The 24691-nt window shown below is 35.2% G+C and overlaps 1 protein-coding gene across 1 annotated transcript; it reads right to left on the reverse strand.

Moving 5' to 3' along the window:
• Positions 1–15460: 15460 nt before the first annotated feature.
• On the reverse strand, positions 15461–24330 carry LOC101896022 (mucin-2-like). The gene is made up of 3 exons (XM_059130302.1): positions 22926–24330; positions 20169–22871; positions 15461–16440 (listed from the first exon to the last, which is right to left on the reverse strand). The coding sequence occupies exons 1-3, from the start codon at positions 24328–24330 to the stop codon at positions 15521–15523; spliced, it is 5028 nt and encodes a 1675-aa protein (XP_058986285.1). The 3' UTR covers positions 15461–15520.
• Positions 24331–24691: the final 361 nt, after the last annotated feature.

Genomic DNA, 24691 nt, shown 5'->3' on the forward strand with positions numbered 1-24691 from the left:
AATTTCCTGATTTTGCAGTCGCTCTACAGGTCGAAATTATGGACCAATCGACGCGGAAGTTAGCATAGGTCTAGAGCTTAGGGCTGGGCAGAAGCCTTCCAATTTTGATGGTCATCGGGCAATCTTTAGTGGGTGAAATAGGTCATAACATTTGTGTCAAATAAAAGTCAAATTTTCCATTAAACCGCGAATATTTTTAATCCTGGCGAAATCACAAAGTGACGAACAGGTCAATCCCAACCGTTACGTAGATGCCTATAGTAAATATATCGGATATATATTGCGAAATATGTGCAATACATATATACAAAGGAAGGGGATGTTAGCTAAAATTCTTATATCTCAAGAATGGCTGGACCGATTTTGACAAATTTTGTCAATTCAGAATGCCCTCTTGGCATAAAAGAATAAAATCTAAAAAAATCGCATAAAAAGATGCCTATAATGATGATAATATAGATTTTGTAGTATTTTGTGACAATTTTTTTATTTTTCCATCTTTTTATCCAAGTGTACATTTTGTAATATTTTTTCAGCTTACAACACAGGTTGGGGTTATTATATACAGATTGAAAGTATCGTCTGATCTCCACGAAAGGGTAGGGTACGGCTCAGGAGGGCAAGGCCTATTGTTTTTACGATGTCCGCATTATATTTAGGGGTTTTCCTGGTCACACAATTCAAACCAATCAACACGGAATTTTGCATGAGAATAGAGTTAAGGACAAGGAAGAATTCTAGCATTTTGGATGACCATTAGATTATATTTAGCTGTAAAATGGACCACAACAACTAATAGCACGACGGAGTGCGTAAATATTGGGTAAACGTTCCCGGTCAAAATGCTATGGGTAATATCTGGGCAGTGTTCCGTGACATAATTTCAAAAGCGAAATCTTCCAAAATTGATTTGGACATAAAGGGGCTTCTAACATATTGTAGTGTTGTAGGGTATCACATGGTCGGCCCCGCACGATTATAGCCTTTGCTTACTTGTTAATACATAAATTTCATATAAATTTCATAAAAACTAAAAAAATATTGTAAAGTTCGAAATTTTTTTCTCATCGCTGTTACACTTATCTCGCATTAATGTAATAATAGATTATTTGAATTTTGTTTTTGAATTTTTCTGTGTTTTTTAGTTGTAAAGTACAATTTAAACAAATATTATAATTTAATTTATTTTCGTTTCAGATTTCACAAAATTGAAGTTAAAACAAAGGTGAGTTGATTTTTTATTAGTTCTTCGCTTCTTTCGAAGATATTTAAAACGGGTTTAAAATTCCAAATTGATGAGCAAATATTTTTCCTCTCTATTTTGAGGTATTGCATATTTTAGGGAGAAATAATAAATGTATATCTATCAAAGTCTCCAAAAACAATTTTCGGATATTGTTTTCGGAATTCAGATTTATGTTTTTATTTGAACGGATTCTTGACATAATAGTTGTGGTTCTTCCTCCGACAATGAAAAATGAAAACATGTGGACCCCATCACCCTTTCAGCAACCTCTCACGTACATACTGATAATACTAAATATTATAAGCGCCCAATTAAAATCTGAGATTTACACTTTTATCAAAGCGTTACCTTGCTTTCTCTATATAAATATAATTTGCTTGATTAATAACGAATAACTGTTTCATGTCTAATGAACTGTAATTACCATTTTAGTCAATTTGATAAGTATTGCAATTGTGATTAATGTACATTGACATTTAAACCAATTACAATTATGAATTAAGTGGAATTTAACACGTCCGCCGCCAACACATGCCAGATTGATAGTTTATGCCATTAAATGTGTGTCCAAATATTAGTCATAGATTGTCATATTGTCTAGAGTTATATTAACCATAATTTACGTATTTATTTATTAAATTTTCAATGGTATCGACATTTTCAATGATTTGCAATTCAATGTCATGGAGTGTCGTTGAGATTTTTGCTAATTAGTTGTCGGTATTCACAAATGGGGCTTACCGTTCTTATAAGCTTTAGTGTTCTTATAAGGCATGTGCAATAAAATATCCAATAATTTTATCATTCGTGTACCGTATTCTAATTAGGTAACCTACAGGGTTTTCCAGTAAAAATGTTATTTCAGAATTAAAAAAAAAAAGTTAAATGAATTATTTGGTATTGCCGACAGCTGCATACCCTCAACAATTGTTCGATTACGTGAATATATTTATACCCTACAACACTATGTGTTGGGGGTATTATAAGTTTGATTGGGCCAAAAATTATGTAACACCTCGAAATATTGATTTCCCACATAGGAAAGTATATATGGATCTTCCTAGCTCGCCGAGATGAGTCGATCTAGCTATGTATGTCCGTCCGTCCGTCCGTCCGTCCGTCCGTCTGTCCGTCTGTCCATGTTAATTTGTAATCACTCTACAGGTCGCAATTATGGCCCGATCTTCACGAAATTTAGAATGGAGATGGGACTGGGGTCAGAATAGAACCCTATTTCTTTTGGAGATGATCGCCAAATGTTTAGGGGTTGAAATGGACCAAATACTGAAAAAATGTCGGATTTTGCAGTAGCTATACAGGTCGCAATTATAGACCAATCGGAATTTCGCATGTAGCTAGAGTTTAGGGCGGGGAAGAAGCATACCAATTTGTGTGGTCATCGGATAATATTTAGCGGGTAAAATAGGCCATATCTTTTTTGTTGAAAAAATTCAAAATTTTTCATTAAACCGCGAATATTTTAAATCCCGGCAAAATCACAAAGCCTTGGCAAGGTTACTTCTGATCTTTACATTGATGTTAACATCCATCAAAACGGATATATAGCAAAATATGTGCGATATATATGTCTATCAAGGAAGATATGCATGAAAGATCTCTTATATGTCGAGAACGGCTGAACTGATTTCGACAGTTCTCATTAATTCAGAATGGCCTCTTGGCAGGAAAGACAAAACCTCTAAAAAAATTGCATAAAAATATCTCTCTAAAGATGAAAATATTGATTTTGTAAAATTGTCTCATATTTTTTCAATTTTGTCATATTTTTGGCATATTTTCATTTTGAATTAAACATTTGGTAATATTTCTATAGCTAACAAAACTAAGTAGTTGAGATATCAGGATATCATATACAGATCGTATTTATGGCCCGATCCTTACGAAATTTTGCATGGGGATAAGATGAGGGTCAGAATAGATGCCTACTCTTTTTGGAGATGATCGCCATATATTTAGGAGTTGAAATGGACCAAAAAACTGCAAGATTTTCTGCAGGTCGTAATTATCGCCCGATCCTCACGCACATTTGAATGGGGGTTACCGGACATTACAAAAGCCAAGCAGTTTTGGGTGGAATACAGGAAAGACGCACTTCTGACTATTTCGTTAACGATGATTTCGTTGAAGAATATAGCCAAATGTCTGTATCTCATATAGATGCGTTTCAGTAAAAAACCAACAATAAATGTTAATCTTTTGCCACTTCTGAGAGATTATAGGTCTTTGGGAAATATTGGTTCCAGATCTAGGAAGACCATTTACGTGCAACATCTACTTATAAATTGGAAATGAGCAAATTAGTTCAAGTTTCTATTATTCGAAAATTAGAGGACGGAACCTGATGGTTTTCTTTTATTATTTGTCACAACATCTTGTGGAATTCTTTCGAGTATCTCGCCCATATAAACTGTATGGTTTATTTCGTATCTCACATTAGGATTTTATATCGAATATATTTTTCACTTTATATAAGATATTTGATAATATTTCGAAAAGTTCACGTTTTATGAGAGTTATAATTATTTAACATTTTGACGCGTTGTGGGGGAGTTTTCCAATATTGTCCATCTTCTCAACACATTTTGTGTACATAGAAGTATTTGGATGTGCTGAGTTTGAAAGTAAATGCTCATTTAGCGTCTTATGTGCTTAATGCTTATTCAAAATTTTGAGCCTTTGTGGGGGAGGTACTGGAAGGAGTGATCTATTCAATCCGTTCTTCATACCGGATCTTGTGTTAGTGGAAATATTTAAATTTGAAGAAAAATTGAACTCTTAGTTAACATTATACACATGTTTTAATTATTCTAATTTTTGACACTTTGTGGGGGAGGTACGAGGAGGAATGATCCGATATAGATATAGAAGTATAGGGATGTGTAAAATTTGAAAAGAATCGGATGCTCATTTCGTTTTATACGAGCTTCATGATTATTCAAAATGTTGACTCGTTGAGGGGGAATACCGATATATTCCATCTTCACACCATACCTTTTGTTTACAAAAATATGTAAGCAATTTGAAGACAATCAAATATTCTACATTTTGACCTTGTGAGGGAGGCACTTGATGGAGTAAATCTATTTAAGCACCTGTTGTAACAGTGGCAAAAATATTGGGATGTGAAGCCACACAGCCAGACGCACGGACATCGCTAGATCGACTCCAAATGTCCTGAAACGGATTGGTCCAAAGAGACCTAGGGTTTAAAACCGTTATTTCGATGAGACACGTTTTGGCCGTATCAAATGATGTAGCCGAGGGTATAAAAAATAAATCGTTATTTTTCAAATCGAGGTAACTATTAGGTAAATATTATTGATTATGATTCATAATTTTTCAGTTTAATATAGGGTAAAATAAAAAAAATTTCAACATAATTATTAATTTTTATTTTAATTTTTTTGAATGAAAGTAAAAAATGTCGGAAATAGCATAACATTTTAGAATAAGTTTAGATTTGTTCGAATTGGTCAGCTTTGGCACGAATTGTGGCCTTCAAACGGCCAATGAAACCGTCACATGCCGCCCGAATGTTGCTCTGCGGTATTTTGGTCCGTTCCCGGCGAAGCGCTTGCTTGAGGTGATCGACACTTTGGTATTTTTTAGTGGCAACCTTGCCAAAATACTCCAGATACAATAGTCCCACGGTTTGGTATCCGGAGATTTTGGTGGCCATTGTGCGCTGTAACCATTCTTGGGTGGCGCGTGCTGAGTCCTCTTGGAATGTCCAAGGTCTGCGGCCAAAATGTTTTCGTGCCCAAAGGATTTTGATACACCCCCCAGAATATTATCGCGTAATATTCGGCATTTATTCTGATTCTTGATCAGCGTAAAATTCTAAGTCGATTTAGCGATGTCCGTCTGTCTGTTCTAATCACGCTATCTTTCAACGAATTGAGATAGAAGGCTAAAATTTTGCACACTTGTTTATTTTGCCAGTAGGCAGGCTAAGTTCGTAAATGGGCCATGTAGGTCCACGTTTTCATAGAGATCCCATATAACGATACCTCCAAATATTTGGTATTTTCGTGAATTTGGCGACATTATTCAGCGGAAGTGTTTCAAATTTGGTACTTGAAGTTCAAAATGGATAGTACCGCATAAGACAGAAAATTGTCTGCAGGTCCACGTTTTCGTATAGCCCCCACATAACGGTACCTCCCAATATTAGGTATTTTGATGATTTTAGCGTCATTATTCACCAGAATTGTTTCAAATTTGGTATTTGAAATTCGTATTGGATACTACAGCCTATGACCAAAAATTGTCTGTGCAGGTCCAGGTCTTCGTATAGGCCCCATATATCAGTACTACCCCATATTCGGTATTTTGACGATTTTAGGTACAATACTCACCGAAATTGTTTGAGATGTCGTATTTGCAGTTCGTAGTGGATGATCCAGCCTGTGACAGAAAATTGTATATGCAGGTCCAGGTCTTCGTACAGCTCTGATATAACGGTACCTCCCTATATATGGTATTTTGATGATTTTAGCTACATTCGTCACCGTTTATTTCAAGTTTCGAATTTGAATATGGCAATAGGTTATGAGAAACAAAGCTTATGTATGTTCACGTCGTATAAACCAATATAACGGCTATATTCGATATGTTTAAGATTTTAACAGAATTTTCAACGGATTTTATTTTTTAAAAATGTCCAATTCATTCAAAATGGTGGTGGTATTCAAAGTTCGGCCCGGCCGAACTTACTGCTTTTTAACTTGTTCAATATATGTCGAATGAAATATTGCGATATTTTCAGCTAACCAGCCATTTTTCGGCCGCTGCGACGCTGGTTTTGATCAAATCGCTTCTTTACTTATCGAACCATATTTGCTGATGTTGCTATTTTCTTGCAGTTTTTTCATCTCACCCTGTAAATGTTCCATTAACTTGTAATTTTGCACATACCAACATTTTTATCTGTATGAGACGAAGTATGAAAATGGAGTACTTTGGTCGACTATATCTAGTACCTCAATCTCATTTTAGTATTTTCTAAAAATAGTCATATATCTCATATAAAGTGAAGGAAGTCCAAACCTGGCACGTCGCAATATTTATATCTTATTTATGTAGGTCCGATACGAAATGGACAATATTGGCCCATTCCTTCCGAAACTACTCCATAGAGGGTCAACAATTTTAATTATCATAACAGAAGTCAAAATATATTTATATAAACGAAAATTGGCGCAGGGTATATATCTGTCGGCCACACTGACCGATACTTTTTAACTTGTTTTAACATTTTTTTGTGTATTTTATATGAATAGTTAAGTTTTGACCTTTAAATCTGAAAATTGACTCAATATTGATAATTTCTGGTATCAAAAAGAATAACCAAATTGTTAAGCTCGTTATCAAACATTTTTCCAATTCTGTAGACTAGTGTATGTATTACAGCACTTGTTCGATTAGTTATTTTTAATTGAGTTAAAAGAAGTGACCAAAACATAAAAGCCAAGAAATCGCTACAACCATAAAATCTTCAACAAATTAATAACAAGACAAAAATATGCCGCACACGTCGTGCGGGCATTGCTGACCTTCATGGAGTGAATAATTTTTTTGCTTCTCATTAAATGCTGCAAAACGACTGTAACCTGTCCGCTGGCGCGCAAATTATCAAGTTCAGCGTTTAACACAGCTGGACAGCATTTTTGTCAATCAATTCGATTAGGTTTTTTTTGGACATTCCCTTCGTCACAAACAAAACATAGCCAAAGAGTGGAAGGGGAGGGGGGTTAACATTGATCGTCACAATGATGACAAAGCTGTTGATGATGGGTGCTCTTTTTCGGATAATTAATATGCAGTAGTGATAGTTGTCAGTTTAAAGGGGGGATTACAACGTACCCTATCGAATCACTAATTTCAAGATTGGAAAAATAAATCAAATGTCAAACACCTTTGGATTTATGTTACAATTTTGGGATTTACAAATGACTCTCTGGAGTGAGGGGAATTTTTAGACTTTTGTTTTCAAAATAAAAATAATTGGGTTAGGAATTAATTGGTTTATATTTTATAATGAAAAACAATAAACATATAATTTTGCAGCGTTTAATGACTGAGTTTTAGAAGGTTTGTAAATGAAACCATCAGAAGGTCTTCTATCTATTGCTGATTTGTAGAAATTACTCTTTCTCTAAAAAAAAATTATTTTGGCTACAGAAGACCTGTTAAAGGCCTTGGGCTATAGAAGGCCGTTGAAAGGCGTTCAGGCTATAGAAGACCTTTAAACGTCTTCGGGCTATAAAGGACATATAAAAAGTTTTTCAGCTATAGAAGACCTGTAAAAGGTCCTGAGTCTAAACAAGACCTGTAAAAGGTCTTCTGTCTATAGAAGACCTGAAGAAGGACATCTCTCTATAGAAGACCTAAAGAAGGACTTCTCTCTATAGAAGACCTGAAGAAGGACTTCTCTCTATAGAAGACCTGAAGAAGGACTTCTCTCTATAGAAGACCTGAAGAAGGACTTCTCTCTATAGAAGACCTGAAGAAGGACTTCTCTCTATAGAAGACCTGAAGAGTGTCTTCTCTCTATAGAAGATCTGAAGAAGGTCTTCTCTCTATAGAAGCCCTGAAGAAGGTCTTCTCTCTATAGAAGCCCTGAAGAAGGTCTTCTCTCTATAGAAGCCCTGAAGAAGGTCTTCTCTCTATAAAAGACCTGAAGAAGGTCTTCTCTCTATAGAAGACCTGAAGAAGGTCTTCTCTCTATAGAAGACCTGAAGAAGGTCTTCTGTCTATAGAAGACCTGAAGAAGAACTTCTCACTGTAGAAGACCTGAAGAAGGTCTTCGCTCTAAAGAAGACCTGAAGAAGATCTTCTCTCTATAGAAGACCTGAAGAAGGTCTTCTCTCTATAGAAGACCTGAAGAAGGTCTTCTGTCTATAGAAGACCTGAAGAGGGTCTTCTGTCTATAAAAGACCGGAAGAAGGTCTTATGTCTATAGAAAACCTGAAGAAGGTCTTCTGTCTATAAAAGACCTGAAGAAGGTCTTCTGTCTATAGAAGACCTGAAGAAGGTCTTCTGTCTATAGAAGACCTGAAGAAGGTCTTCTGTCTATACAAGACCTGAAGAAGGTCTTCTGTCTATAGAAGACCTGAAGAAGGTCTTCTGTCTATAGAAGACATGAAGAAGGTCTTCTGTCTATAGAAGACCTGAAGAAGGTCTTCTGTCTATAGAAGACCTGAAGAAGGTCTTCTGTCTATAGAAGACCTGAAGAGGGTCTTCTGTCTATAGAAGACCGGTAGAAGATCTTTTGTCAATAGAAGATCTGTAGAAGGTCTTTCGTCCATAGAAGACCTGTCGAAGTTCTGCCTAAGGAAGACCTTTAAAGGTCTTCTGTTTGTAGAAGGCCTGTAAAAGTCCACAGTAGAGATGAGAAGAAGACCTTTTAAAAACAACATTCACATTCATTCCCTGCTAATTAACTCATAGCCAATTGACCCTGATTAAATAGATCTGGGTGGCTATTGGTGCATCGCATTTTTGTGTTTTTCAGCTATAGAAGACCTGTAAAAGGTCCTGAGTCTAAACAAGACCTGTAAAAGTTCTTCTGGCTATAGAAGACCTGTAGAAGGTCTTCTATCTATAGAAGACCTGTAGAAGGTCTTCTGTCTATAGAAGACCTGTAGAAGGTCTTCTGTCTATAGAAGACCTGTAGACGGTCTTCTGTCTATAGAAGACCTGTAGAAGGTCTTCTCTCTATACGTAGAAGGTCTTCCGTCTACAAAAGACCTGTAGAATGTCTTCTGTCTATAGAAGACCTGAAGAAGGACATCTCTCTATAGAAGACCTGAAGAAGGACTTCTCTCTATAGAAGACCTGAAGAAGGACTTCTCTCTATAGAAGACCTGAAGAAGGACTTCTCTCTATAGAAGACCTGAAGAAGGACTTCTCTCTATAGAAGACCTGAAGAGTGTCTTCTCTCTATAGAAGATCTGAAAAAGGTCTTCTCTCTATAGAAGCCCTGAAGAAGGTCTTCTCTCTATAGAAGCCCTGAAGAAGGTCTTCTCTCTATAGAAGCCCTGAAGAAGGTCTTCTCTCTATAAAAGACCTGAAGAAGGTCTTCTCTCTATAGAAGACCTGAAGAAGGTCTTCTCTCTATAGAAGACCTGAAGAAGGTCTTCTGTCTATAGAATACCTGAAGAAGGTCTACTATCTATAGAAGACCTGAAGAAGAACTTCTCACTGTAGTAGACCTGAAGAAGGTCTTCGCTCTATAGAAGACCTGAAGAAGATCTTCTCTCTATAGAAGACCTGAAGAAGGTCTTCTCTCTATAGAAGACCTGAAGTAGGTCTTCTGTCTATAGAAGACCTGAAGAAGGTCTTCTGTCTATAGAAGACCTGAAGAAGGTCTTCTGTCTATAGAAGACCTGTAGAAGGTCTTCTGTCTATAGAAGACCTGAAGAAGGTCTTCTGTCTATAGAAGACCTGAAGAAGGTCTTCTGTCTATAGAAGACCTGAAGAAGGTCTTCTGTCTATAGAAGACCTGAAGAAGGTCTTCTGTCTATAGAAGACCTGAAGAAGGTCTTCTGTCTATAGAAGACCTGAAGAGGGTCTTCTGTCTATAGAAGACCGGTAGAAGATCTTTTGTCAGTAGAAGACCTGTAGAAGGTCTTTCGTCCATAGAAGACCTGTCGAAGTTCTGCCTAAGGAAGACCTTTAAAGGTCTTCTGTTTGTAGAAGGCCTGTAAAAGTCCACAGTAGAGATGAGAAGAAGACCTATTAAAAACAACATTAACATTCATTCTCTGCTAATTAACGCATAGCCATTTGACCCTGATTAAATAGATCTGGGTGGCTATTGGTGCATCGTATTTTTGTGAGTCAATTTGGTCCTTTCATATTCAAATTCAATACTGGTATGGAGAATTTTGTGTTTTTATTAAACAAATCATCGCATGAAGGTTATGCTTAACATAATTATGAGTTGTTTTCGGGGGGAATATTAAATCAAAATTCACTTTGTGTTTGCCATTCATAAATTATCGGCATTTGATGTTTAAATTTTAATGGAGCCACAGCCACAGCATTGATGAATAAAACGTTTAGCATTTTGAATTTCTTTTGTTCAGCGTCATTGGAATATCCAAAAACCCATTCATATGATTCACACATACGCGCTTGATTTTGGTCTCCTCCTACACATGTTCTGCGCAGAATATGGTCATAACATGTAAGCGGTCTAGTTCTTGTGAGTGACTGGAATGAATAAAATCTAAGAACGATTGGAGAATGGAATATTTTTCTCTTCAAAGTGATGGAAATAGAGCAATTCTCTGGATGATAAAATCTCTAGCCATTCATAGATTTCTTTCCAGTCACATAAACTGGTCACCTAAGCGTTTTTGTTCTCGCCAGTGAAATGATTCATAATCACAGTAAGCTTACTGTTGTTTTTGCGTTGAAATATATAACAAAGTTTTATATGATTTTTTTGTTTTATTTTATTTTTATTAAATGTTTACCTTCTCATTGAAAATGAGAAAAAAACGAAACTAGTTTCGATTATTTTTGTGTTTGCTTAAAGCGATTAATTTTTACATATTTATTTCAGGCATATTAGCCAGCAGAAATTCTTTAAGCTAAGAATAAAACAACACCAACAAATGCTTAACCAATATCATTTCCAATAATTTAAACTGGTTCTCAATCCGTTGAAACAGTTTCATTCTCATTCAAAACCAGACATTTTTTTCGAATACAAACGAATATATTTATTTATATATTCATATTTTTAAATCCACATTTTGTATATACATTAGGGACTTAGTTTTTTACTTGAATTTTTCAAACGATTGCGAGTGTCGTTTAAAATTTTAATCTTTACAAAAAATATCTAAAAATTAACCATACCGTATATCCATGGACCAGTCATGTGTTTTCGACTTTTATTACTATCCGAAGTACCTGCAGTTTGATATTCTAACAATAGAACATCTTTTCGCAAAAATTGTTCAATGGAGACCTTAGTTTTGAAAAGACCCTTATATAACCGTATACTCCAATCTTTGAAACACCAAGAATCCTTTTCAAGAGATTGGGCAAGAATTTGGTATTTTGGGCCTATATCCGGTAGAAAAGAAAACAGATATTTATCTGAAAAAATATTTTCAATATTCATTTATTGGCACATCAATCTTGTTTCTGTTCCCCCAGATTTTTAAGGAGTTCTGTAGGCATTCAAATTGGTCACCTTATGTGGGGCCCATACCTTGGGTTAGGACGATGTTGACAATTAATATTTACGTTCTGGTGGGGCCATAACTGTTGGTAATTTTAAACACATCGGCACTGAATTTAACAAAATATAGATAATGGTCTCATATTCCTACATCAGGTTTTTATTACCTCAGCCATATGGCTAGAGATGGTATATATCATTTGATACGGACAAAACGTGCCTCATCGAAATAATGATTTTAGACCCTAGGTCTCTTGGACCAAATCTGTTTCAGGACATTTGTAGTCGATCGGACGGACGATTATATTCAAAAAGATCTGTTATGAAGATGGTAGAGATTGAACCACTCCTTCTGGTACCTCCCCTCCTCAACATTTTGAATAATTATAACTTGTAAAATTACACTTCACAATATTTTATTAACCCTTCTGGTACCTCCCCCACAAAGGTTTTTAGATTTTGCATCCAACTCTCTTCAAATTGCACACATACAAACATTTTGCTAACACAAGATGTGTTGTGAAGGTGGTATATAACTGCGAATTCCTTATGTTATCTCACCCACAAATCGTCACAATTTTGCAATACTTATATCAGTCAAAACTTGCGAAAAATGTCGGCGATTTTTCACAACTTGCTATATCTAAATATTTCTCTTAACCAGAAATCTGATATGAACACGTTTTTTTTTATCGAAAGTTTTGATTTCGGATATAAATATTCGATTTTCTTTTAATTTTGCCCTTACCAATATTTTTATCTGTATTAGATGAAGTATGAAAATTGAATACTTCGGTCCGCTATAACGCATATTTTCACATTTTCCAAAAATTTGCCCATATCTCATATAAAGTATAGGCACGTTGTAATATTTATAAAAGTCTTAGGCCAGATACGAATTGGTCCAAATTGGCCAACTGCTTCCGAAGGGTAAACAGTTTGAATAATCATAACTCAAGGCTGGGTGTATACACCTATCGGCAAAACCGACTGATACTATTTTACTTGTCATATATTCAGATCATTATTCGATTATAAAGTTACGGATTTTCTGGCTCGAAAACGCGAACCTGAATCACTGTTTGTTAAACAGAACTTCTGTATACCCTCTACCATATGATTTCTACATTTATATATAATCCCGAAATACCCCGGCCAGGTGAAAATATGTAAATATCATTTTACATCTACTTATACTTTGAAAAGTAGTTAGAATTTTCTAAACACCTATAATCGTTTGATGCCCCTGCATAAAACTTACATAAAAAATTGGAACCGATATTGAATCTCTTCATATAGCGAATTTTCCAACAGAAACCCTAAATATCTCTTTTTTTCTGGGTCAGCATGTATGCCAATTTAGCTGACCCGGACCGCGTTGCTGGTTTAAGTGATAAACGCATATTTTTTCAAACATAATAGTCTGTTCAAGAATTCCAGAGAACATTAATTTCTAATACAATGTAAATTGATTTCAAGATTTTATCTCTTGCACATAATACCAAATTTATTGATTTGATTTTTTATTTTTGATTTTATATTTCCCTTTAGTAAACTTATAGTTCGAATTTCCAAAAAAAAAAGTCGTATACTCCATCAGCGACCTTCATTTCAAACAGCAGTGACACTAACACCAACATTTCTCCAGCACATGCTTTTAAGCAAAATCACATCTTAAGAAATTTAGTATAGTACATGTTGAAAGCTACCCTACCATGCTTTCCACAAATATTTCTTATACCAAATGTCAAGGTTTTAGCTCTCTCATCTCACACAATAACAACTCATACTAAAATTGTAGCTTTTTATTATTTTTAGTACAATTATGTATCCAATTTTTAACTAAAAACTTTTGTACATCTATCCTACATACCTTCAGCGATCCTTATTCCAAAACTCTGAATTCCAAATCTTTCCGTTTGCCCAATACAATGAGTTAAATTTTGGTATCCTAATTTTCAGTACCCTACATATTGTTTGAATTTCCAAATATCCAGCACCGATTCATATGCAAAATTCTAGTTTCCGTTTCGCCAGACCCTTAAGTGAGTCATTTAGTGACTGAAATATTTTCAAAATATGGCTGTAACTCATAAATCACTACACATACAGAGACTGTTTGTACACATAAACCTTGGTCTGGACGTCAGAAATAAAATCGGTTCACCGATTCCTGATAATACCAATGACTAACAAAATTCAACTTTTTTATAAGAATAAAAAATAAAAAATAAGAAAAAAAATTAAAAAAATGTCACAAAAATCTACAAAATCTATATTAACCACATTATGCGATTTTTTTAGATTTTATACATTTATGCCAAGAGAGCATTCTGAATTGACAAAATTTGTCAAAATCGGTCCAGCCATTCTTGAGATATAAGCATTCTATGTAACATCCCTTTCATTTGGATATACACATTGTATATATTTCGCTATATATATGAGATATATATCATATTGGCATCTACCTAATGGTCAGAATTGGCCTGTTCTCTTATTTGTGATTTTGCCGGGATTAAAAATATTCGCGGTTTAATGGAAAATTTGGCTTTTGTTTAACAGTAATGTTATGGCCTATTTCACCCACTAAATATTGCCCGATGACCACTAAAATTTGAAAGCTTCTGCCCAGCCCTAAGCTCTAGCCCCATGCTAACTTCCGCTTTGATTGGTCTATAATTGCGACCTGTGGAGCAACTGCAAAATCAGGATTTTTTTCAGTTTTTGGTCCATTTCAACCCCTAAATATTATGCGTTCATCTCCAAAAGAAATAGGGTTCTATGCTGGCTCTAGCCCCACCTCCATTCTAAATTTCACAGACAGACAGACAGACGGACATACATACCTAGATCGACTCACTTTGGCGAGATAGGAAGATCCATATATACTTTCCTATGTGGGAAACCAATATTTCGTGGTGTTACATAATTTTTGGACCAATCAAACTTATAATACCACCAACACATAGTGTTGTAGGGTATAACAAACGGTTCTAATCTGCCCCAAATTTTTTTGGGGCCTACACAATATTTTCTCGCTGCTCTTACCGAAATTCTTACTTTATAGGGGCTATTCAAAATTTGGGAATTGGAGAAATTTTTTTGCCAAAATATGTCATATCCCTTAAGATATGAAAATATAATTTTCGCCTAGTTTTGCTGGGAAATTCGTATAGAATATTTAGGGCACCTGAGAACGATATATATATTTTTTTTCGTAGAGCGGATTTTTTTTTTTGGAATTTTTTGCTTGGAATTTTATGGAATTTCCTTTAGGAAATTTGCTAATCTGAATCGCTAATTTACATCTAATTTGGAAAGAAATTAGGTAGGAAAGTGTAAAATCTATAGTAATATAAGCCCATAATATAATAGTAATATTAGCCCACCCAGAATATAACAGCCATTAGCAGAAGTGGTGTAATATTTTAAACGGCAATCAAAATACCTATTATGACCATATTAGATTTAGAGCATCACTCAAAATAACCAACTTATCATGCCTCTCAAAAGATTTAAAGTCCATATTAAACACACTCAAGTTTATGTAATTTAATAATAATATTATTTTTTTTGTTTTATTTTATTTTTTTTGTCATACATGCTGCCTACATTCTACGCAGATACATTGGATATTTATCACATTCTTAAATAACTTAAGATACATTTGTTTTATAAAAATATTTTACTGTTTTTATTTACCTCCTCTTCTTCTTCTAATTTCATTTAAATTTTATGGCATAAATTTGTGATTGGTATTGGCGTGTGAAGAATAGAAATAGAATTAAATAAAAAAACAATTCATAAAAGAGTACAGATATAGATTTGATTAACACTAAAAGAAATATTTGAAATAGTTTAGGTTTTTTCTTCGTATTCCTCTGAAATACTATTCGAAAAAAGAGAAAAACAACACAAAAAAATGGAAATTGAAAAAGTCATGCTGCTTTAAGTTAAACAAATGAGAGCGATTAACAAGAGATTATGAGTTTTGTTGTGGTTTAATGAGCACCCTGTTAAAGAGCTTAAAATAGTCGTTTATAAATAAATTAATTATGTTTAACTATCGAATAGCCGTAGAAGACCTCCACACCGTCTTCACTTTGTAAATATTCTAATTTTGGTGGGGGCAGTGATCGCGGCTCGAGGGCCACGGTCGTCGTCAACAGGGTGGTGGTTTCAATTTCCGGTTCTTCGGTTGTCATCGTTGTTGTTATAAATTCTTCATCTTCTTCGGGATTGAGTGTTGTTGTGTCAATGCTAATATCTGTTGTCGTTGTTGAGGTCTCTTGAAGATCTGGTGTTGTTGTGTCTGGCAGATGTGTTGTGACTTCAGAAGCCGGTGTTGATATTGAATCTGTTGCCGTTTTGTCACTTTCATGGGTTGTTGTCACAACATTTGTAGAGCTTTCTGTGGTCTCAGGTACTTCCGTGGTAGCTGTTAGAGCAACATTGGAAGACTCTGTAAGATCTCCATCTTTCCCAGTTATTGTAGATGATTCTGCGGGCGTTGTTGGTGTTGTTGTCAACAACATCATAAACATTTCCGTAGCTTCTTCTTCTTTTTCATCAGCTGTACTGGTACTGGGGGAACTTATATCCTTAACTGTTGTTGTCTCAATTTGCTGCTGCTGCTCTTCCATGAATGAAGCCTGTGTCAGGGGCTGCAGTGTTTTTCTTTCTTCTTGATCTGACGCCGCAGTTGTGGTTTCATGTTGGATGAATTTTACCATTTCTGTTATACCCGTGGACGCCTCCATATCACTATTTTCGGTGGTATGGGTATTTTTGATTTCTTGGGAGTTTTCTTGAGAGTTACTGTGGGAGTTGAGTTTCTGGTGTTCTTTGCTCCTATCATTTTCTATTTCTTCTTCGCTAGAATCATCTAAATATGTCAAGTTGATGCTGGTCAAATCCTTTTCTAGTTTGACTCGTGCAAGCGTTGGAACTATTGTTGTTTCTGCCACACCTGCAAAATAAGCAGAAAAAAGAGAGTTTTGAATAACATTTTTTATAGTATGAGGAACAAATTAGAATTTAAATGGGAATTTAAAGCAAGAAAGCAATGGTTATAGTCGAACGGAGCCGACAATTTGATCCTTTATACACCTATAATTTACTTCAAAATATCTATATATCTAACGCCCTTTTGATTAGAATAAGCAAATCCCTCAAGATATCACGATACATAATTAGACTACCTTAAAAGTTACTTCAAGTAATAAGATTCATACCTAATACCCATCTTTGCACATCTCAAAATTCTTGACTTTATAGGGTCTAGTATAAAATTGATTGGTTCATATTTTGGAAAATGTTGAGTTTTTGTGGGGAAAGTCCCTGAAAGAGTGGACCGATGTATTCCACTCCAGACCTCATATAATACCAATAAAAATTATGGGATGTGTAAAATGTCTTTTTTTTTAATTTTATATCAATATTTTTATATTTTGAGGGATACTAGAAGGAGTGGACCGACATATCCCACTGGTTGATCTACGGCTGATAGAAGTTTTGGGATACATTAAATTTGAATGTTTGACCGCTGGCCTGTTTCGCATACTATGAGAGTTTTAATAGTCCGAAATGTTGGCCCTTTGGTGGGGGAGGTACCACAAAGAGTGTTCCGTTTTATTTTATCATCCAACCGGACCTTGTGTTTGCAGATGCATTAGGATGTGCGAAGTTTGAAAGTAGCCGGATTATTTCGCGTTATTTATTATTGATAGAAATATGTTAGATTGTAACTCCTTATAATTAATTGATGAGTTGTTATTGGCTATAAATTGTTTCCATAATCTGTCTTATAATAATTCCGGCATATTTTCCGTAATTTTAGAAATCGTAATATAAAATTTTAAGTGATGTTCTTCTCACGAAAGCATTTCGTGATAGGCTTTTGTATTGGAATATCATTAAGTGAAGGCATCAACCCAAATATCTGCGCAACAAAATTCACATTTTTATATGATTTTAAATGGTTGGCGTTTTGAAAGTTTGCATCGCAAAATAACCCAAAATAGAGGGGGCAACTTCTTCCATTTTTTTTTAAATTTTAGATTAAGATTCCTTGGGATTCATTGATGTTAGATATATAGTGTCTTCGACAACATTGCAGATAAAAAATTTAAAACATTTTAACCCTCTAGATATAGCTTCCATATATGAATAACTCCCATAATTTGGCTAAACATTAGTGTTTTGTGTAGAATTTTATCTTTTTTGACACTTTCAGGTCGTGAACAATTTATTTAACAAGTTATGAAGCATCAATCGGGTTTGCCGACAGTTGTATACCCCCAGCGTTTATTTAATATTTTTTGACCTGCGTAATGATTATTCAAACTATTGATCCTTGATATGAGAAGTTCCGGAAATTTTGATAAATTTTATGCGTTTCGTACGTGGCCTAAGTCTTTTGTAAATATTACAATGTGCCAGATTTGGACTATATATCTATATCTATTATTCGGTTTATATGAAATATGTGATAATTTTTTAGAACAGTGTTGGGTTGTTTGTTCGGGATACCATAGTATTTTGTTGTTGCAAAATGGTCAGGCTTAATCCTTCTATTGTTGTTTTTATAAAAATAATGTTTGTAATTTCGTTTCGTAATTTTTTAGACATGTTGAAATGTGCGTGAGGTACCAGATATAGTGATCTGAAATATTTCACTTCATCTAATACTGATATAAAAAATTTATAAAAATATAAAGGAAGTCGAACATTTATTTGCAATTTTATGTGAATAATTATACACTACAACACTATGTGTTGGGGGTATTATAAGTTTGATTGGTCCAAAAATTATGTAACACCTCGAATTATTGGTTTCCTACATAGGAAAGTATATATGGATCATCCTATCTCGCCAAGATGAGCCGATCTAGCTATGTACGTCCGCCCGTCCGTCTGTCCATGTTAATTTGCAATCAAGCTACATGTCGCAATTATGAACCGATCCTCACGAAATTGAAAATGGAGGTGGGGTTATGGTCAGAATAGAATCCTATTGAGATTATCGCACGATATTTAGGGGCTGAAATGGACCAAAAACAGAAACATTTTCTGATTTTGCAGTTGCTCTGTATTTACATTGAGTTAGAGTTTATGAGTGGGCCGAAACCTACCAATTTGGGCGGTCATCGGAAAATAATTAGCGGGTATAATATACCCTAACTTTTATGTAAGATAATAGGAAAATTTCCACTAAACCGTGAATATTTTCAACCCCAGCCAAATCACAAATACATTAAAAGATCACTTCTGACCATTAAAGTGATTCTGATAGCCAAGAAATAGGATATATTGCAAAATAAGTACAATATATATGTAAAAGAATTGATCTTATTTATTCTGTTTATAAATCAAGAACCACTAGGCCGATTTTTACAATTCCCATCAATTCAGAATGGTATTTTGCCAGAAAACGATAAAATCTAAGAAAATCGCGGAAAAATATACCAATAAAAAAGTGAATATCTTTTGTCGATTTTTTTTCAATTTTTATTATATTTTTATCGCATGCGATTTTTTCAATTTGACTTAATATTTTGAATTGTAAATTTTTTAAATTTTTACACCCCCCAACACTACGTTTTGAGGGTATTATATGCATGTGATGCCTCACGAAATTTTGCATGGGGCTAGGGTTAGGGTCAGAATAAAAGCCTATTGTTCTTAAGATGTACATTTACAGGTGCAAATGGACTAAAACAATTTAATTTTTTCTAATTTTGTAGTCGCTCTATAGGCCACAATTGAAACTAATCGACACGGAATTTCGCATCAGAAGAGAGTTAAAGTCGGGGAAGAAGTCTAGCATTTTGGATGACTGTAAAATGATCACAACTTTCGTGTTAAATTGTTTTGATTACTTAACAACACTACGGAGTGCGTAAATATTGGCCAAATTCTCCGGGTCAAAAAACTAAGGGTAACCTCTGTCAAAGAGCATTATTTCAAAAACGAAATCTTCAAATATATTTGGATATAAGGTGACTTCGAACATATTGTAGTGTTGTAGGGTATCACATGGTCGGCCCCGCACGACTATAGCATTTGCTTACTTGTTTTTAATCAAAATTTTAACATTTGACCTGATTATTTTAATTTTCACATCAGATATATTGTTGAGAGAAATATTGGGATATAACTAGTTTAAAAATAATAGATGAATTATTTCGCAAGTGGGGGAGGTAGCAGAAGGTGTGGGTTGATCTTCACAACAGATCTTGTGTTAGTGGAAAATGGTAATGTGTGAAATAGGAAGAGAATAGGATGCTCATTTCCCATTTTATGAGAGTTAAAATTATTCAAAATTTCGACACGTTTTTGGGGGTAGGTAGGAGAAGTGATTTGATATATTCCATCTTCCCATCTGATCTTGTGTTTGGAAAATTTCGAATCGCTGCGAGAATTGACAAAAAAGACGCGATCGTTGAATAGCTTGGATGTTAAAATTTCGAAAACTTCCTCGTATTTTTATCTTCAATATTGCCGAAGACACTATATAGCTAAAATGCAAGGATTCCAAGAAGTCTGAGTCCGAGCATTTTAAGGAATGTGAAAGAGGGAAATTTGCACCCCTCTGCGATTTAAAATTTCCGCAATTATTGAAACCGTTAATTCGCACAGCGTTATCGATTGATTGTCACATATCACTACTCCCAGAAAATTCAAACTCATTCTTACCTTGTTCGGTTGTGGTGGCCGTGTGGTCTGCAACTCCTGTCGAAGTCTCCTTAATTTCCATGTCACTTGAACTTCCTTCTGTAGTCGATGTAATTTCATCTTGTCCTGATGAATGCTTCTTATCCATAGCATCATCCGTAGAGGAATTCATTGTTGTATTTGGAATTTCCGTATTATTTTCTTTTATATCCTTTGAATTTTCATTATCATGCATCAAGGTTGCCATATCTGTTACATTTTCACCATTACCATTTGTTGTATCTTCCGACGATTTCATGGTGGTCATGTCCTTAATACTTGGATTATTTGTTGTTGCCTCAAGTCCATCACTGGCACCCGGATTTCTTGTGGTATCTTCCAATTTCTGACCATGAGCAATCCATTCTCGCAGCGTTTCAAAGGCCTTGTGGACATTCATTTCAGTTTCGGCCAGCAATGAGGCAAATTGATTGATGGTCGTGGCTGTGGGTTCTTCACCCATTTCGGTGTTGGTGCTTTCAGTGTTGCCATTGGTGTCGGATGGCATGGTTGTGGTAGAATCCGGTAACATGGTGGTAGCTTGTTTCTCCATTTTTTCTGTGGTTGTCTGTAGGGTCTCCTGTTTTGTTACCTCGATGGTTGGTAGGGTAGTTTCTGCTACGATATTGGGTTTTGTAGAAGATTCTGTGGTCATACTTGCTGCTGCTGCTTTTGGTGTGGTTGGGTCTTCATTCATTAATGCAACCTCTTCGAATTTTGCTGTAGACAAACTATCTTCACTCAAAATTGAAGGTGCATTTGTTGTGCTGATTTCCCCATTTGTTTGATTTTCCCCTGAGTTTTGTTGTATTTCTGTTACCCCACTTTCCGAAGTACTTGTTGGGAAACTACTGTCCATTATATCCATATTGTCGTTGAGATTTATAAAACCAGGATTCTCATAGGCGGCATTCGTCAAGTCATCTGTGGTAGCAACCTGGGTTGCCAACATGGATTCTTCACCAATATTTTCCTCTAGGGATATATTCTTTTCCTCCGTTTGTTGGAATTCTTGTGGTTTTATTTCCAAACTTTTAGCTTCTCTAGATTGTGATTTTTCCAAAAATTGAGTAGAATTTTCCTGTTCTGTGCTGGGCATTTCCTGGACACTCTCTGCCGGCACAATCATCTCCATTAACATATAAACTCCAGCATCTTGGGAACTTTCAGTTGATAACTGGGCATTGAAGTTGATGTTTTTCAACTTTTCTTCGCTCTTTTCTATATTCGGACTTGAAGAAGTTTCAGCTTCAGTCAAAATTACCATTTGTGCAGGCATTGTGGGATTTTCTGGGGAAGCTGGAGGATTATCGCTTGGGAGATTTTCTGGAAGCATATCTTTGGGAATTGTGAGATTTTCTTGGGAAACTGAAAGAATTTCTGTGCTGTGATCTAGAATCGGAGACGCCGTAGTTGGAAAACTCTGGATAATTACAGGCTCTTCAATGACTTGGACGTAAATTTTATCGGGCATATTATATGGCAATCCTGGGAAATCGTGGGTATTTTCCATGAAATTTTGGGCATTTTCATTTTGTTTGGTTTCTGCGGCAGTTTCAATGGCAGAATTATTTGAAATACTTTCATTAGAGGTATTTTGCGATTCTGGGGAAATTTGGGGATTTTCAGATATATTTTGGGAATTCATATTTTCGGGATTTTGAACTGTGAAATGAGTTTCTGTTTTCTCGACTTTCGAATTTTCCGATGAGTTTTCATTATGGTGAAAATTGTCTTCCTTCTTTTCTTCGGGGAAGTTATTCTTTTCACTAAAATCGGGGACATTTTGGGCATTTTCAGTAGAAACTTGGGGATTTTCATATTCTTGTGTATTTCCGTGCTGTTTAGTTACGGGAGCAGTTTCCACTGCCAAATTAGTTGAAATAATAATATTCGTGACATTTGGAGATTCTGTAATTTGGGAGTCATTGACTGGCATATCTGGGATTTCTTTTACAATTTCCACCACCTGTGTTGTGCTGGGCAGCTCATCGGATCCTAGATTAGTTGCTGAATTCGATAGAGATTCCATGACACTTTCTGGGATTTTTTGGGGATTTCCAGAATTTTGAGATTCCACTGCCATTTGATCGGGAATTTCGCTCTGGGTAGATCTGATATTAATATCATAATTTCTTCCAGTTTCATTGGGAATTTCCATTACCGTCGCTGCCACATCTTCAAATAATTTTTCCCGGGAAGCTTGGGGATTTTCAGTAGATGGCTGGGAATCGAAATTATACAGTTCTATTATGCCCATAATTAAATCTTTTTCTGTTAAATTTTCCGTCGCTGCATTATTTTCCTCAGCTTTTTGTACTGCATCATATGGCAACTCTGGAATATTTGAAGAGTTTTCGCCATCGTTCCGTAAGGTTGAACTTTCCGGGGTAGTTGTTGGAAATTCAATGGGGTTTCCACTTTCCACGGCCTTTAAAATTTCGTCTTGTAGATTTTCATTTTCCTGGGAAACATTCAGGGTTGCCATATTGTTTTGGTTGTTGGAAATAATTTGGGGCATTTCAGGAAATTTGATTTCAGTTTCACTTTTTGTTTCAGTAGAGGATTCATTTTCACTAAGTTTTGAAATTATGCTTTGGGGATTTTCGTTTCCAGTGGGGAAATACCCACTTTTTTGCTTTTCTTCACTGGATTTGGAGATTTCTTCACTTGAATCTAACTTTTCTTGATTTTCATTATTTTCAGATTCATTTAATTTTTCTTTTTTAAAATTTTCACTTTCAGTGATGACTGATTTTTCGATTTCTTCTTGATTTTCATTAGAATAGGACATTGGAGATTTTTGGGTATTTTCATAGTGATTTTGGGGATTTTCACTTTGACTTTGGGAATCACTGTTTTCAATTTTAAATGGTTCTGTTATGCCTTCCAAGGTGTTTAGTGGTACTGGGGTTTCATTTGTTGTTGTTATGTCGGATAATTGTTGATCAAATGAAGTTTGGGGATTTTCACTCTGATTTTGGGGATTTTCACTTTGACTTTGGAAATCACTATTTTCAATTTTGAAAGGCTCTGTTATGCCTTCTAGTGTGTTAAGGGGCACAGGGGTTTTATTTGTGGTAGTTACGTCAGCTAATTTTTGATCAAATGGAGTTTGGGGATTTTCATTCGAATTTTGGGGATTTTTATTAAGATTTTGGGAATCACTGTTTTCAAGTTTAAAAGGCTCTGTTATGCCTTCTAGGGTGTTTAGTGGCACAGGTGTTTCATTTGTTGTTGCTAGATCCCTGAAGTTCTGTTCCGTGGAAATTGGGGAATTTTTATTAGGATTTTGGGGATTTTCATTTTCCTTCTGGGAATCACTTGTTTCGTTTTGCATTGACTCTGTTACGACTTCTGGGTTATGTTGCAATTCTGGGATGTCACTTTTTGTTGTAATGTCAGCTAAATTTTCTTGTTGGTAATTATGAGGATTTTCGGGGAAAATTTGGGAATTTTGTCCTTCACTCTGAGAATCACTTAAAAGCCCTTCTAGAGAATTTTCACTTGTAAATATACCGGATGTTGTGATTTCCGTTGAAATTTCACCGGAATTTTGTGTGGGGATTTTTTGGGGATTTTCAGTTTGATTTTGGGAATTCGAGTTTTCTGATACTAATAACTCTGTAGTACTCTCTGAGACGTTTGGTGATGCTGAAATTTCGTTTATTATTGTTGTACGATCTGTATTTTCATCCCCAGAAGTGGGGGGATTTTCTGGGGAAATTTGGGTATTTGAAAAATTGTTTGATTTTCCAAATCTTAATTCTGTAATACTCTCTGAACCATTTAATAATGCTGGAAATTCATTTATTGTTGTTGTCTGGACTGTATGTTGATCCCCAGAAATTTGAGAATTTTCCGGTGAAGTTTGGGAATTTGGAAAATCCCTGGGTTCATCAAACCTCACTTCGACTGGTATGAAATATGAACTTTTGGCATAATTTTCGGCATGATGGGACCCTAAACTTTGCTTCACATCTATGGAGTAGGATGGTTCCTCCTCCAACTTCTGGGTTTTATTAGAACTCTCCATTTCGTTATCCATACTTATGCTGCTGGGTAGTATTGTTGTCATTTCCGGCGTATCCTCCATGGAAGTTGTCACCTCTATGGGAGCACATTGTGCTACCCCAATCCACATTATTAGAACTTTTATAAAGAACATTAAAAGGCACCATTTTATTTGAAACATTTTCAAAATCTTTTTCTTTTTTCTATTCTATTTTTTTTTTCGATATGACTTTGAAATTAAATTCTAGTTTCCTTCCTTTTTTCACTTTTTTCCAAACACTTTCATTTACTTTCAATTTTTTCTACACACAATTCATTACATCAGATTTTCAATACTGGTATTTTTTGCCACTTGTTCCGTTGGTTTGGGTGAGTGTGTGTGTGCTGTTGGTAATATTTAAAACACAATAGCCTTTGATTTTATTGTAAAAATCGTTAAATATTTTTTTCCCGTTTCCAATCTTTTTTTCCTTTTAGCCTTTTTTACAAAA

This window comes from Musca domestica, unplaced genomic scaffold (genome assembly GCF_030504385.1).
Source record: "Musca domestica strain aabys unplaced genomic scaffold, Musca_domestica.polishedcontigs.V.1.1 72, whole genome shotgun sequence".
In the NCBI taxonomy this organism is placed as follows: Eukaryota; Metazoa; Arthropoda; class Insecta; order Diptera; family Muscidae; genus Musca; species Musca domestica.